This window comes from Homalodisca vitripennis, chromosome 4, assembly GCF_021130785.1.
Source record: "Homalodisca vitripennis isolate AUS2020 chromosome 4, UT_GWSS_2.1, whole genome shotgun sequence".
NCBI lineage: Eukaryota > Metazoa > Arthropoda > Insecta > Hemiptera > Cicadellidae > Homalodisca > Homalodisca vitripennis.
Genome location: NC_060210.1, coordinates 94,567,143 through 94,583,812, shown reverse-complemented (window position 1 = coordinate 94,583,812; position 16,670 = coordinate 94,567,143). Strand labels below are relative to the sequence as shown.

General features: G+C 32.0%; 1 protein-coding gene across 5 annotated transcripts in view; it reads right to left on the bottom strand.

The window, feature by feature from the left end:
• Nucleotides 1–16,670, bottom strand: part of LOC124359795 (C-terminal-binding protein) — a 120,119-nt gene that overhangs the window by 24,644 nt on the left and 78,805 nt on the right. For all 5 annotated transcript variants that reach the window (XM_046812832.1, XM_046812827.1, XM_046812828.1 and 2 more), the window contains one exon: nucleotides 12,755–13,019. In XM_046812832.1, coding sequence (XP_046668788.1) covers nucleotides 12,755–12,952 — 198 coding nt within the window. In that variant the 5' untranslated portion in view covers nucleotides 12,953–13,019. The remainder of the gene's footprint in view (nucleotides 1–12,754; nucleotides 13,020–16,670) is intronic.

Here is a 16,670-nt window from a genome sequence, read left to right as displayed (position 1 = left end):
CTTGCTGTGTCCAAGAAATGTTTTTGTAACTTTAAAAAATATTATTCAATTCTGTGAAAACTTTAAAATCAAGAAATAAATGATCCAGGATTTAGTTCAATTTTCTAATAAAAATTACACACATTGTTGCATTGTTTATTTTCAGTTACTATTAAAATATGATGATAATTATTAACTTTTCTAAAATAACATAATTATTCTACTTTCAATTTTCAGTTTTAGAACTGGATCAAATCAAACATTTGACAAATCATGACATACACATTAGGGGACTTTACCTAAAATAAGATATGAGAGATCCAATGGTCAACATGAAAAAATGCATAATCGTTTACTAAGATAAACTAGGGTAGCATTATCGGTTGAACATTTGTGAAGTTGAGAGGCTACAAAAATTTCATTACTACTTTTGCCCACACAATATTTTGAGAACAAATTGACCTATAAACTTGAAAATGTACGTAAAGCTTCATTTCCACATATGCAATGAATTCAATGATTTCAATCCATGAGAATTGGCTCGGTATTAGTGAACATTTTTATATTGGTCTTATATATATATGCTTGAATAACCTCCATTTTAATGGTTTATTGGTATATAGACAAGATAGAATTTGATTATGGTGCATGTCCCCCTCCATGGGATTTGGATGGGCGTTAGGGAGATATCTCAAGAATTAATTCAACAATAACATTTGAAATGTTGCAAATTTTGCTTAGCTATCATTGATAAAGGGTTTTGGCAAAATTCCTCATTCCTCTTCTATCTGTCAATCTACTCCTGTTTGCCTTTATTCCACTGGATATCAAAAACCAATTGAGCTATAAAATTGATATTTTGCATCCAACTTCATTTCTACATAAACAACATCATATTTGATTAATTGGCGTTTTCCTCTAGGAATTCAGCCTAGCAATCCACAAAGTATCTCGAGAAAGATTTCTGTTTTACATTTGCATTTTGCAGGAAACCATTTCTACATAGACCAGAATGAGTTGTCTATGTTGCATAGACATGATACAGATCCATCAATGGGATTTGGTTGAGTGTCATTAAAAAGCCTGTCTGTCCCTAAGTAGGATGAGAAGTTTTTCCCTTATATCTGCCACAGTTTGTACAAATATATTTTCTGAATGATTGTGTGTCTGTCTATCCGCAGAACATTTCAAGAATTTAATGAACTATATTTCATTATTATATATATTTCATTAGTCACAGATAACAAGGTTGAGGATTAGGAAAAAATGAAAATGTAAACAACTGTTTTGGTGGTAAATAATCATTACTAAATAATAGGGGGCTGAAAATAGCTGTTTAAGTTTTATAGTAAATGAGAGAAAATTTGGCCTGCTACCAACAAACACTCTAAATAAACAGTTTTAATATATTAACAGAGATAATAGAAAGTTGATTATGGTAACATGAATGATGCAAACATCAAAACCGCCAAGATAAGTCAAGTAATTGCAATTACAGTTTAGTAAAGTCATTCAGAAGTTTCAAAACCAGAATAAATTTGGAACGTTACATCTTCCAACAAATATCATTACAACTTGCATGAAAATCTTAAATACCTTAAGTTTAATATGACTGACAAGTTAAATGGCACAATTTAAGTTTGGTTCTCTCGATACTACAGTAAGTTTATTAATTGGTTGTAATGAGTGTGACGGGGGAGGAGTGGAATGGGAAAGAGTTCTCCCTCGAGACTCAGAGCAGTGTAACGCTACGGCCAAACTTTGTTGGTCAACTTTTATAAGATGCCACGTTCTTCTCTTCGCAAAGTTTGCTTTCTTCCCAAGCTCTCAGTTTTCATTTACCACCACCAATTTCAAAAGTTAGACAGCAACAACTGAAGAAAAACTTGTCAAAAATTTTCTTAATTACTAAAACTGCGCCAAATAAGATTTGTGGAAACCTCACTCTCTCTCTCGAAGCTGATTTAGTGACTTCAAAAAGTTTTAATTAAAAAGAAAACTCCTACACATAGCTGGAATAATGAAGAAAACCTCCTGCTTAGAAATAGACGAAGAATTAAAAAAATGTATTTGTTCTTTACACATTATTCATTGACTTTAAACCTACTTCAGCATATGACAGTAGTATACAGAAAGAAGGTAAACTAGAAGGTGCAGATAAATTAAATAACACAGTATTTATTACCAGCAACAAAACTAGAAACTTGGTTTTTCCTCGTGACATCATTCTATATGATTTTTAACCAACATAAAACAGAGGAGATTATACAATTAGACCTGTTTCTACGTTCACCTTTTTTATGTATGTTGACCAACTTTCTGAAACTACTGAACCAATTTGGATGACATTTCTTTTAAATGAGAGAGGGCTGCTCCATAGAGGTCCCACATTACTATTTTTAATTATTGAACAAAAATCTGACCAGGAAATCACTTAGGAAGTTTTACATGTAAAATCATACGGGAAAGCTAGACAAAAGCAAACTGCGATAATGCAGTTTTCTTGCAATTGCTACGACCTGCTTTAGAATTACTAGGAAACATCATTTTATGTATTTGGCTTTGGAATGATGATGCCCTTATTGGATGCAATATATAAAAAAATCATCCTAAAGTAATGGGCCAGGATTGATTGTGGAGTTTGAAATTTTCCAAATTACTATAAGTTACTTTACAATTAATGTGGGAAGTTTCCTAGTCTACATCAGGGTTTAAAAAACACCTATACGAGTCCTTTAACTCAAGATAAGAAGCAAGGAAACGGAATGAGATGTAGAGATGTAGTTTTCTTCCAAAGATCATAACCTACCTCACAGACGACAATGAGAACGTTCCATTTTAATGATAATGGTCCGAGTGACGTCACTATTGGAAGTAATATAAAAAAATACTTCCTGTAAAACGACGAGAGGATTGAGTGCTGAGTGCGGGGATTGGAATTTTCAAAATAATCCTTATAAGACATGTCAGAATTGCTGTGGGAAGCTACTTATTCTTCATTAGGGTTCTAGATATTACTCATATAGTAGTCCTTTAAATGTTAACATGATATGGAGTAATGAGATAGAATTAGATGCTAAGACGTTTTCTTCAGGAAACCATAACTTACCTTACAGATGAATAGGGAACATATCGTTGTTCATAGTAAGGGTCCGAGTAATGTCATGGGGGCAATGTGAAATTTTTATTGGAGCAATGAGGCATGATTGAATGTAAAGATTTTACTTTTTTATTAATCAACATATGTTACCAAAGAATTGTTGAAACATGATATGGCGCAAAAAGACAGAATAAGTTGCTGAGATATAGTTTTTACCGGTGACATAATCTGCCTTATAAATGCTAGGAAACATATCTTTAGGTTCTTCAAAATAATGATCCAAGTCTCGACCCTATTAGAGCCAACATTGAATGTGTCTAGATCAATAAGAGAGGATTAAATGCTGTGATTGGAAGTTTTCAAATCACCATTTTGATACCTGAGAATTGCTGTAGGAAGTTTCTCGGGTCAAATCAGGATTCCAAATTATGTTCCTCTTGGAATCCTTTTAATCATGGAATAGAGCAATGGGACCAAATAAGTTACTAAGATGTATATTTCTTTTAACAATCATAACTTAATTTACAGATGCCAGGGAATAAATATCGTTCATACATGCTTATCGTTTGAGTGACATTTCTATTGGAAGCAATGTAGAATCTATCTTAAGGCAACAGGATAAAAAGAGAAACAGTTCAATACTTTACTTGAAATATTTCAGTACAATATTACAGAATAAATAAAGATTCTTAGTATTGATTAAATTAATGACCTATAAAAAATCAATACGTTCTCCTACAAAATAACATCTCTACTAAATGAAGTCACAAAATACTGCATTGTAATCCCTGAACATATTTATCTGTATTCCTTATTAGAGAAGAGCGTATACAACATTACCAACTAAAAATTAAAAAATAATTAAAATTTGTGTATTAATATACAGACTTTAATGCTTTGACTACAATTAAGGGACTAAAAAGTAAAACAATTTTAATTTGACAAAATAAAAGTTAGTTAAAACCAATACTACACACGTTTAGAAGACCACGACAAGTTTTAAATGTACTACAAAGCAAATATGTGACACATAAAGAATGCAATTTGAAGACAGGATACGGTTTGTAAAACAAGTTTTTAAGGATATATTTTTCTTAGAACATGGTCTTATGAATTAAATGATGATAGTCTCATAAACGGTACAAGCTCTTATATAAATTAACACATAGTATAATATTTATTGTACATTCATTGAGCATAATGGCCAATGTAGTGTACCCATAAATACTAAACTATCGAATGTATGTAAACATTATGATGTAAAGTTCCAAATCTGAAAGTTTACTTTCATTACTTATAAAACATTACACATTATATCTAACACTGAATTAAAGGTAAATATTTATGTTTAATTAAAGAATTAATTGTCTGACAATACACATCACTTAAAAGTTGCTACCACTTCCAAAATTTGTGTGGTATCGGCTTTAATTAACTTTAATTTTGTCAAATTAATTAATTTTTAAATTTTTAGTTTTTTAGATTTTAGTACAATTATTTAAGTTGGTTTATTTATTTTTTAATTGTATTATATTAGACAGTCAAATGTTTTAGTTGAATTTTGATGACAAAACAAACATGTTTAACAATAGGAAACATCGCTAATTCAATCCACTCATATGTTTACTTCAATGTTAAATGGACTGGATTTTATTCACAAAGCATCTTGCCTAACAATGAGTTATCAATAAATAAAGGCTTGGAATAAGTATATCCCTGTTTTAAGCATGTGGCAAAGATTTCATGAATCGTCATCCCTGATCATAACAATTTTCTCTTTGTATTGAGAGAATGGATTGGCTAATTTAAGAAAATAAAATTAATAAGTGAGGTTGACTCTGTTTCATGAGAACAATGTTGAGGCCATAGTTAATGAATACAGATGATCATTAGGATATGATATTATATCAGAAGTGTAGAGTTGTTCTTGATTAGTTCAACTTAATTTTGCCCAAATTTGTTTTAAAAGTATAAACCGTATTTACCTTTAAATCGTTTACCAGGTGTTCCTTATTTTGTTTAATTATTTATAAAATATGTTTATTTTTAATGAAGATAATCAAGTTGTAACTTACAACAATTATTCTACTCCAAATAAAATACTGTTTCATTTAAACTCATGAAAAAATATATGTATAAAATAAACACATATATCAGGGGGGGTATTTAAGAAACTACTACTTCATTCTGCAGATGCTGTTATATGGACCATGCACATACACAGCACTTCTGGATTTCATTCCGAAAAAATGATTTGAAATAAACAAAAATAACTGAGTGCAGACATGAACAAGTTAAACGATAATCAATATTCAGAATTAAGACAATGAGATGTGAGAGAAGAGCAAGTCAAACTCAGGAACAGTCTCCCTGTAGGCAAACAAGGTTGATAGCAAAGTTTGATTAGTTCTAACTGGAGATCATTACAGTAAGGGGTGACTCCCTTTGCTCTCTCCTCACAGCAGACTATGACTACTTTACTCAGTTATCTGGATCTTGTTGTTGGAGTTGTACAATATTATACAGGGGTTACTGGGACAATGCCTTGTACTTTTATCAGTAATTAGACTAAGTTTTTATTCAACTCTTTTAACTAAAATATCTCACATTTATTACTTAATTGCTGGAGTTTATTCATGTTTACTAAGTTACAAACACATCAATAGTTCTAAAATAATACTAATCAGTACCTAACAATAGAAAAAAATATCTGAAATGACTTTTAAAAGATAACTTCTTATATTGTGCCTAGTCAGAGTCCAAGGGTCTACTCAATAAGCAGACACAAAGCGTCACCAAAAATCGAATTCCTGGTTGATTGGAATAATCACCATGAAAAACCTCATTTCTGGCTATCTAGAAATAAACATTATAAAACAGAAAAACTGTAAATTTGGAAGGAGACTATCACAAATTCTTGCAGTCTGGAATCTCTACATATAAGAGGCAAAGCCATCACCAACTCACTCTTCAATGTTTCTCCTAGTACCCAACATCTCAGAGGAAGGAGAAATTAGAAAAACTATGACTATAACAGAAAAAAGCATTTCCATGAATATCAAACATCCATTATGTTGCAATCCATAGAAGACCTATATTTTTGTTTTTGAACCTCCAAATGTGGTACAATGATAAAATTTGACACACATATACCTCTGGAAAACCTCTAAAGCTGTCTCATTACAACCAACCACTCCCATAGGGATTAAATTGGTTTGAATGCCTTAAAGTAGAATCCAGCCTAAAAATAACATAAATTATAACTTATTGGCGGTCCTCGTAACCAACAAATGGTACATTAACACTGGACTAAACTTTCTAATTGTTGATGATCACAAGATATTTTTTTAAAAGAGCTGTTTTCTACAACACTACTAGCAATATTTTTCAATATTTTATTTGTCTGCCATAATGATTAAATGTAGGTCAGATTGCAGCAACATTATTTATAAGCCTTTGGTGGCCGTAGCACTATGGCTTCTTGAGTTGTATTGGAAATGGTGCAAAACAAACAAATTTCGGGAAATCGCTGTAAAATTTTATCTTCACACTAAAGCTAACAAAAACATAACACACTTTTTTCTTTGAATTTTTGAAGCCTTAATTTTCTCCTAGTCCTTATTTTTTTAATATGACCTTTTTTCTATGTACACATTCTTGCAACTTTACAATAATTCAAGAATTTTACAAAATACTTTTGAGGTAGAATTTTAATAGCTATAAGACCCTTGTTTTTGCTCTATTTCCTTTATTGTACATTATTACAGCCTAATAGGCAGATAATTCAACTATTACTTATCTAGCAAACTCTCATTTAGGACTGGTATCTTTGATTAGCATTCTGAGTTTTACCTTTCAAATATCTCCTCAAACTCCAATTTACTCTCCACTTGTTTAGCATCTGTAATCTGGAGTCTACATTTATCTGACAAGATTTAAAAGATCACTATAGTACTATCACCAGGGTTTTGAGATTGGGAGCCAAAGATACTTGGATGTCCAACTCAGCCAGTCAGGGACAAAGTCATTCTGAAGACATTCTGAACGTACTCCCGCAAGACACCAAGCATACTTAAGAGACTGCCTATTGTGCAGGTTCACATTTTGCAATCAATGAGGTATGCATGGTAGTTTGTCCAGATTACAGGAGTCAGGTCTATGACAGTGTCAGATTACAGACGCTGAACAAGGGGAGAGTGAGTAGGAGTTTTAGAACACAACACACTGTATTAACCTCTTCCGGTTGTGCTATGCACACCATTGATCTCCTTAAACACTGAGTTTTTGAGAGATCAACAAAAATTGCCTTTATTACTGCAACAGGAACTGTATTTTTAGATTTTTACTCAATTTTGCCAGAAGAAATAGCTTTCTGATAGATTGAATACAAGACCATGAGGACTACATTGGTGCCGGAAGTTCTCATTTGTGTTTGTCTTCCAGATAGACCAAACCGCTTTTTTCAGTTCAATAAAATTCTCTCTAATGGCATTAATACAATACACACACAATTGATTAACTACTCGTATTGTGAACCTGTTAATACCTTCAATTTTCCATGTAAACAAGCAATAATAAACATGGGCAGATAACAGCAATGCTCTAGGTTAATAAATTATAACTGTTTGTACCATACCAGCTATGTCTACAATCCTTATGATCCTGTTTTTCAGCCTCATGGCAGTCTTGATAGTCACACCTGAATTGCAAGATGTTTAAATCAAGGTGTTTAAAACATTATTGATTTTTTTATAGTGTTCTACTTTTAAACTTAATGAAATCTATTTCTGCCAATTATAAAGAATTATTTTTATTAGTGTAGGAAAAGCATCCGTACTTCTAATAAGGAATGAATGGTGTTCAATAACTGTAAATATAAGTATTTTGTTTATGCCAAAGATAATAAATTTATTTTCTAGTTGTATCACTAATAGTTTTTAAATGTTGACTTATTTTATGTATACTTTCTGGTCAAGATAGATACGTTATCATAACTACTATTTTTCATGTTGGATCCCTGATGAATGGGAAGGAGTCCTAACAAACTGTTATTCTACTCAGCAGTTGTTTATCCTCTCAAGCACATATTCTCCAGAACCCACTGTAAGCTCTTGACCTAGCCTTACATAAAATAGTTGACCTAGCCTCACATAAAAAAGTAAACATTCTTTTGAATTATTAAAATTATTTTAGATTTACCTTACGAAATGGCTCTTAAACACATATGACACTACCACAAAGATAACTATAAATCAATCTATATCATTATAAACTATCATTACTATGATACAAAAGAGTTCAATCAATGCTACAGAAATATTATGTTTACATTATTTTTGGTAATCAGAAATCTGTATAATTTTTGCTCCAACTTCTTGAGTGTTTAGAGCGGAAAAAAAACTGATGTAATATAATGTGCTTAGCACATGTTCAGTTTGAAAAGAAAACATCCAACTTTATAAGCTTTACTGTTGGAGCTGACACGCTGTACTTGCTGAGCCAAGTTCAACAAACACTGTCACGACAACTTCACTGAGAAGACACAACTTGGGGATTACAGTAGGGACTAAGTTTTCTTTTCAGGATTTTACTTGTGTTTTATAACTATGTGTATAAATATGTGTTGGTTAAAAGTAAAATATTTTAAATCACCTGATAAGAATATTAGATAACAATAGAACAACCACGTTCTGACAGCAGCATTGAAGCTCTGTTATTGAAAACTAGTGAGGAACAATTTATGGATTTCAGTCAGTGAAATTGTCAGAAACTATATTTAGACACCTTTGATGTATTAGTATTAATCAGTGATTCCATTTTAGACCCATTTAACTCTTGTTAATATTGTAATGGCTTAATTCTTAGTGCAGTACTACATAAAAAGAATGGTATATTACAAACATTGCCTGTACCTACTGGCGGGTATCAGATATAATGTATATGTGGACTATTATTCTTTGCCAGGTGGCATTATATTTTTTGTACATAAACAATCAACTGACGGGAAAATCAATTTGAGAGTTTAGATTAATTTGGGAGTTAAGATAATTTAAAAAAAAACATTGCAGGCATTTTTACTTTATTTTGTTCTCATTACGACATTTTAGTTGTTTTTAGACAAAAAGAACTAATTTTTCACATGGCAAACATTACAATATTGTAAGATATTATAAATAAAGAGTTTGAGATAAAAGTAAGTTAGTTCAAAGTTATTGCTACCAGAACAAAGTGTCACAGTAACTCAACTCTCTGCACCCCACGTAGATAATGTGTATTACCAAATCATCACTTCTGAGATGATAGCATAAATAAAAAGTATGAGATAAGAAATTTCTGCACCCCACGTCAATGTGTGTATATATATATCCTTATGTCTACCTGATCATCACATAAGGTTCTGAGATGATATTTTAAATCAAGAGTACGAGATAAGAACTTTCTGCACCCCACATAAATGTGTATGTATCCTTGTGTCCACCAGATCTATACGAAAGGTTCTGAGATGGCCATGCTGGAATCATCTTAGTGTGATGTGCTTAAGGACTTGAGATAGTAAGATATTAGTAAACAACTATAATGCTGATTTAGACAAATATAAAAACAGCATAATGAGCACAATAATGTTCATATTTACTAGTGAACATTCTAGTGTGATATATAGAAAATTCATAAAGATTCATGAAGAAAATATTTGCATAGAGTTGTGAAGTATTTACTTATTTCAAATGTAAGAGTATGAATAGACAGGCAGCGACAACGCAAAACTATGAAATACAAAACATATTGAGTAAAATGCTTAGATAGTGTTGTTTCGTGCTCTGTGTGTTAACATTTATTTGATAGTTTAACATCGCTTCGCTTCACGTCATGTCACCGTCTGTGTATTTGTGCCCTATATTACATTCCAGTAATAGCTACATCAACTTGTTGAAAATTTATATTCTCTATTGCTTACATAACATAAATGTAATTCCTTCTTAAGCATTATTTCTTTCACCATGCTTAAACTTTATGTTGAAGTTACACAGTAAAACAAAATTTATTTTGTATTTAATATAGATATACATTTTTATTTATTCATATTGAAATTGTGAAAAAAAAACACTAAAGAAATTGTTATGGTGCTTAGCTCAATAACAGTTTCATTTATGGTCAGTCAAGTGTATAAATAACAATAAGTGAGGATGAGGTTAAGAGTTGTGTAACACAATAATGCTGGAGGCTGGCATACCAAGCTAACTTTTAATGTGCCGCTCAACTTGCAGAAGCCAAGTTTACTTTTTGTATGATTTACCACTCGCTGATTCGACAAGTTAGCTCCAAACTCAAACTGTAATTACACCAGAGAAGTTAATAAGTTTAGTTCTGATGGGAATCACAGTTTGAGAATAACTTGCTCATTACTTCTGCCTGCCATTCAATAATTGCTTTTCTCTACAAACAATGATTTTAAGATCGTCTTTATTATGCTCTACTTTCATTTCTATAAAATTTCCTGCTATCTATAGTTTATTTATAGCCATATTTAGTACATCAATGACTAATATTTTTACTAACAATAACCTCTCTCAGATAAGAAATAACATACTACTCCTATAAACCATAAAAGTGGATGAATAAATTCATACTTATTTGTACCAGACTAATGGTGAAAATAAGTGTTTCCTCTACCCGGAACAAATGATAAAACCAAATGTATATGTATCTAGCCAAAAGATAATATTTGAGAAAAGGTATTATCATCTAATAGGCTTAGAATAACATAATAGAATGCTTAAGAAAAACAAACAGTCTGTCTGGAAGAAATGAGTATTTCAATAGCGTTTCTGAAACACTGTTAACAAAGAAATTCTTTCACTCTCAGGAAATTAATTTAAAACCGACACTGGCCGAGTCAAAAAAGCACAACTGCACAAAGGATAATTGAATTTAAAACTCGGTTTAGAAGTATTCCATTTTGCTGAGAATTAAATTAAATAATTTTAAGAAGAGTCAGCGTTAACTTGCAGTTTCTAACTTGAGATTAATAAAAGTTAAGAGCTCAAACTTGATTGAGATTATTCATAAGATTTATTTGAAACCCCTTTTAGTAGAGTTGACTCTTAAGAAAGTATAAATTAAGTTGATTTCGGTTCCGTAGAAACAGCAGCTTTATAATTAAATATTTCACAAAACTTAAGTTAAGCTCCTTAAATATTTATAAATTCCATTTTACTTAACCCTATACTTTTAAACTTCTACACTATGTGCGGAGAAAATCATTCCTGTAAAGATTCTACATTTACAGAAATCTAAGATATCCAAATGTAACGAAGATAGTTAAGTCAAACAACTAACTAGTAACCTTGCCTCTGTAAATTACTCTAAGTGTAAACAGAGGATTATTTTTATACAAATTGCAGCATTCCGGAAATGGACCTAGCTTATTAAATTATAAGAAGTAATATAGTCTTTATGAACAAAACTATGAAATAATTTACTCTCAAGCACTTTACTCAACAAACCTATTTGTGATTTTACTATTTATAATGTTTTAATCCATATAAATATTTCAAGTAAAGTCACTGAAATTTATTGTGCAAAATTCTAAAATAAAATATTTGGGTGTAAGAATGTGTTGCTTGGTATTTTACCTTAATTGTACTAAATGTTTAAATGGAGACAAAAATGTTATTAACATTGACATAACACTAGCAGTTACACCTGTGGCTTCGCACACAATTTCGTAGGTTTTGCACCTTCTTCCCACAATCGAGAAAATATGTTTAAAAAAATGTATCTTTGATGGTCATTGTAATTTACATCAATGTAAGAATTTTTTGTTCCATTGCTGATTTTGCCTCCTTTCTGATCAAGAACATGTAGTTTATCACAAAGTAATCTTATCACTCAAGCTTTAAGTTCAACCAGAAATTTATTTTAAAAAAAAATAAACATCGTAACTTAACGCCCTCAAATAGTGTTTGGCTATTTTATATATGTAATTGTCTTGTAATTGCAGTTTACAATGTGCAGGCACTTTGAAAATGTTTATATTTTGCAGTGCTACCTGGTGGAGAGTTACATAATTCGGTATATCATATAAACCTTCTTTGGAAAAACATACATACACATATAAAATTTTCATAAATATGGGTCAAATATTATTACAAAATGGGTCAAATAGTTTGAGTATACCGGTGTCATATATGCAAACATCCTCTTTCCTTTTAAACATATAAATTATTTTAATAATGGTTTTAAAATGTTAGATCAAAAATTCTACAACCTACACTTAAAAAATATTAACAAGTTATGTGAACATTACATTATGCACAACAAAAGCTGATGTTCAGAAGCTTAATAGGAAAACAATGAAAGAACAACATTTAAAATTCATAATTAATACAGGTTTACAAGATTACAGGTTACAGGATTGTAGCTTCGACAGCAATTGTAATTTATAATTACAACAGTTAAATTTTATAGAGAAATACTGTGCACTATTTAAAAGATGTTTCATAATATCATCAAAATGGGGAATACATCACCAAAATTAGTTATTTGATCCACAATAGTACATATATTACGTTTCTAAACATTTGAAAATATTCAATAAATATTGATAATAATAAATGATAGAGGATACATTTTAATTTCAAAATTTTACAACGGACAGTAAAAACATTTACTTACTTTTTCGTGTATTTCAGAGGTAGACTGGGCGTCACAGAAGGCTACTGTAGCGACGTCCTTAAGGATAGGCATCTCTATACTGCAGTCTCGACCGTCGAGTAGGGCGACAAGTGGCCTGGTCTGCATCGGACCGTTGGCGATCGGTCCTCGGAGGTTGTCCATACGCGGCCGTTTCGGCATCATCTTGCGCTTGTCCATGGTCCACACTCACACAGGCACTACACTAGTCACTCGCGAGCCGCACCATCCTGCGACCAGGCACCTCCTGTCAACACACCAGAACTCAGTCACAGTTTAGAACAAAAAAAGAGGATTTGCAAATATGATTCAATGCAATAAAATTAAGACAGAACAATTGAGTATAAATACAGACATTTGCATAGTACACTGTAATACAGAGTTATCTATGTATGTATCAGTCCTTTCATGACCTCTGTCATTCTTGGACGGTTTGACCAATTGAACCTACTTTTTGGTGTATCTCAAAAAGGTTGAGTGTGCCCCTCCCTCCCCAACTCAATATTTCCACTATTAAGACAACCTCCATCCAACATATGACACACTGTTCGAAAAGGAATAAAAAAAAGAAACATTCTGGTGCAAACTGGAAGTTGTTAATTATCACTGTTCCAAAATGAAGAAAAATACAAAGGGATTTGCACGATACTTGATTTATAGAGGTTTTCACTTAAAGAAACATGTACCAGGTATCAAAATTATAAATTATTTACTCATTACCGAGATGATGGCATCAAATCAGGGGGTTATCTTTGTCCGTAATCCTTTGTCCCCCAGTTATTTTTTGGCGGATTCGAATGAAAATCGCTATTTATATTTATAGAGTTTTTTCAAATCAAAAAACAAATTTGAAATCTGTTTTTAATATTGCATTTGTAACATCTTATGAATTTTATTATTGTAAATTTTGCTTTTGATTTCTGTTTTCAATTTTACACACAATGATATAAATCATTCTGCACCCCCTTGAGAGAAGTTGTAAATCTGATCATAATCATAATTATATTCCAGTCATTAAGGGGGAAAAAATACTTGGGCTTTACGTAACAGTTTATTTAGTAAAAATAAAATCAGTCAAATATTTCAAAGGATAAATGTGCAGGAAATTAGGTTACTTTAGAATAAAATAATTTATAAATAAAGTGATCATCCAAAGAGTTGGTTTCAACAATGGTGTTAAAAGAATGAAATCTAATTAAAGATTCTTACATCAGAAATATTTTACACTAATTTTCTTATTATGTTTGTATTGTTTATCCCCATGAGCAAACAATACATGATGTTTATCTGTTCAAAGATCATACAAGGCAAAATAACAGAGTAAGGTAATTTGGTAGAGTACAAGGTAGACATGATGCTATCATTGATCATTAAAAAGTAGGAATCTGTTTTATGTTTATTGTAATATCCCAATACAAAATCCAATGTCCTCATGGTAAAAATGTATTAAATTTGTACAACACAAAAAATGAATAATAATTTATTCTTTCAAGTAAAATGATGCTACAAAAATATGAATTTGAAATTTATGGGTTTGCTTTTATAGTAACAAAAAATATAAAACCTTTAATTTAAAGTTGTTTTTCCATATTCAAAGAGCTAATGTTATGAGGAACTAGAAATCAATCAAATACCATCAGACAACTGATAGAGAAAGGAGGCATCAAACAAAAAATTGTAGAGTCAAAGAGCCAATATTCAAGGAGGAGGATATGCGAAGACAAACAGTAATGTAAACAAGTGATGATGGGTTAGCAAGTTTACAAGTTGGTATTTTACAAGAGAGGGTGGAGGGAGGCAATAATAGCAAGGAGTGAAGTGTGTCCCAGGATCAATAAGAGCCGGTGGGGGCGGGGGCTGCAGTTTGAGTTTTGGCACTGGGTTACGGGGCGGGACAAGCCGTTACCAAGGCAACTACAGACAGTCGGCCGGACATGGACTAATTACACAACGTTTCACTGTGCCTCCCCCCCTCGCACACTCTCTCCTCTCTCTCTCTCTCTCTCTCACTCCAACGGCAGCTCCATCGCTTGCTCCTGCTCTCTTAGTTAACACTGGATTGGATTTTAAACTCCTGTTTCCAAGATTCCCTTCCCTTCCCCACCATACTGGACCCTTTAAATCTGTTGTTTCTAAAATTGACTTTTGCTGAGAACCACCGTTGTAAAATTCATTTCTGCCTAACTTCTTCTTTCATGAAAACTCGCCATTGAATGCTATTGTTAAGAGAGACCTGAATGCATTCCATATACAAAGGAACAACATTCTTTATTAAATGATCTGATGATAGACGTGTGTCGTGGATAATCAAGACTCTATCTAATAAGTGGGGCAGACGTTTTCGATATTAGAAATAGAAAACTCTACAGGTTATGAGAGTGCCCTAGAACTCTGACTATTAATATTCTCCTGTACGTGTATTATATCAGAACACAATTCATAGGTTACATTAAATTACACTCGCTTCCCTGATGTGGTTTATTATTCAACAACTCTTTCACTTAAATATTGAATACTAAACGGGCAGTTAACATTAATGCAAAACATCGTTTAAATATTAAAACCGTTCGGCCATTTCATTAAAAACAGTTAAAAATGCTAACAAACTATTCTTAGAGGATGAATACTCTTAATTTCTTCACATATTGTGCTATAAAATAACACGAAGTAATTAGCTGCGATTTCCTGATACTATAATTCATAAACTAAGAGGATTAACTGATAAGTTTTCAGATCCTTTAGTGAACGTGTAAAAAGCCCGGGATCTACATGAAAATTCCCGGAATATATTTGACATTGGCTTGCTATAACAGTACAGTTCAGTTACAGTGAACGTTGACAGATTACCTGACTGTTTACTGAGAAATTGCCACCAGAATTACGTATTGTTCTCAACAAATATAACTCTGCTTTATCTTCCCGAAGTGCTGATCAATTTGGTATATAAAAGACATCCTGTGACATTCATATACCGAAATAAATAGAATACACATGACAAGCTTTAACATTTTTAAAGAGTTCCATGAATAATACGTGGTAAGTAGCCTATTTGTGAAAGGGGAGAGGGAGGAGGCTTATGTTGCGACGCCCCTGGGTCCCAATTAATGAACTAACCGCATGCACAGCAAGGCACTCCCTCTGCTCTATTATTTGCATACCGTACAAGTTAGGACTTGTCATTCTGTAGACATTATGTTCATTAGCTGCTGCTTCCAACATAGTACCTGGAATATTAAATTAATTAACAATACTATTCTCAATTTTGTCATCTCATTTTGTTAATATTTTTGTTTGATTTTTAGTTATAATTTAGTTAAGATTATCTTTAAGTGTTGACAATTAGTTTTAATTGCAATTTCCGTTGTCAGTTATGAACAAGTAATGGAAAATACCAAATATAATGTTAAAAAAAGGATTACCTGAAAATAAAACGTAAAACAACGCAAATTCAATTTGATGTCAGTTATGACAGTGAATTGTTCGATATCTAAATAAAAAGTATTTTAATAGTACAATACGACTTTAGTTATTGTGTGAGGGCGGGATCGGTTATGAGGTAGGTGATACCTGTCACTGTCAACATGTTAATTGTTCAATTATCGATCGCCTATTTACAGTAATTAGAAGCCAAGGACAACTATGCAATGTAGCCTTTACATTGTAAACAACATCGTCATTACGGTATATACAACGTATTTGTCATTTCTGAGAATTGTGTCACTAAAGTTGCTTTTTTTTAAATTTCTAATACTAAGATAGGTGTAGGCCAGACTAAATATCGTGTAACAGGCTTCGCTGGAATTGGAGGCAAAATTTCAAGCCCTAGCTCATTTTATTCACATGAGGTTCTATAGACAGACATCAACGACACTCAGCCAAACCCCGTCTCGGCAGACAG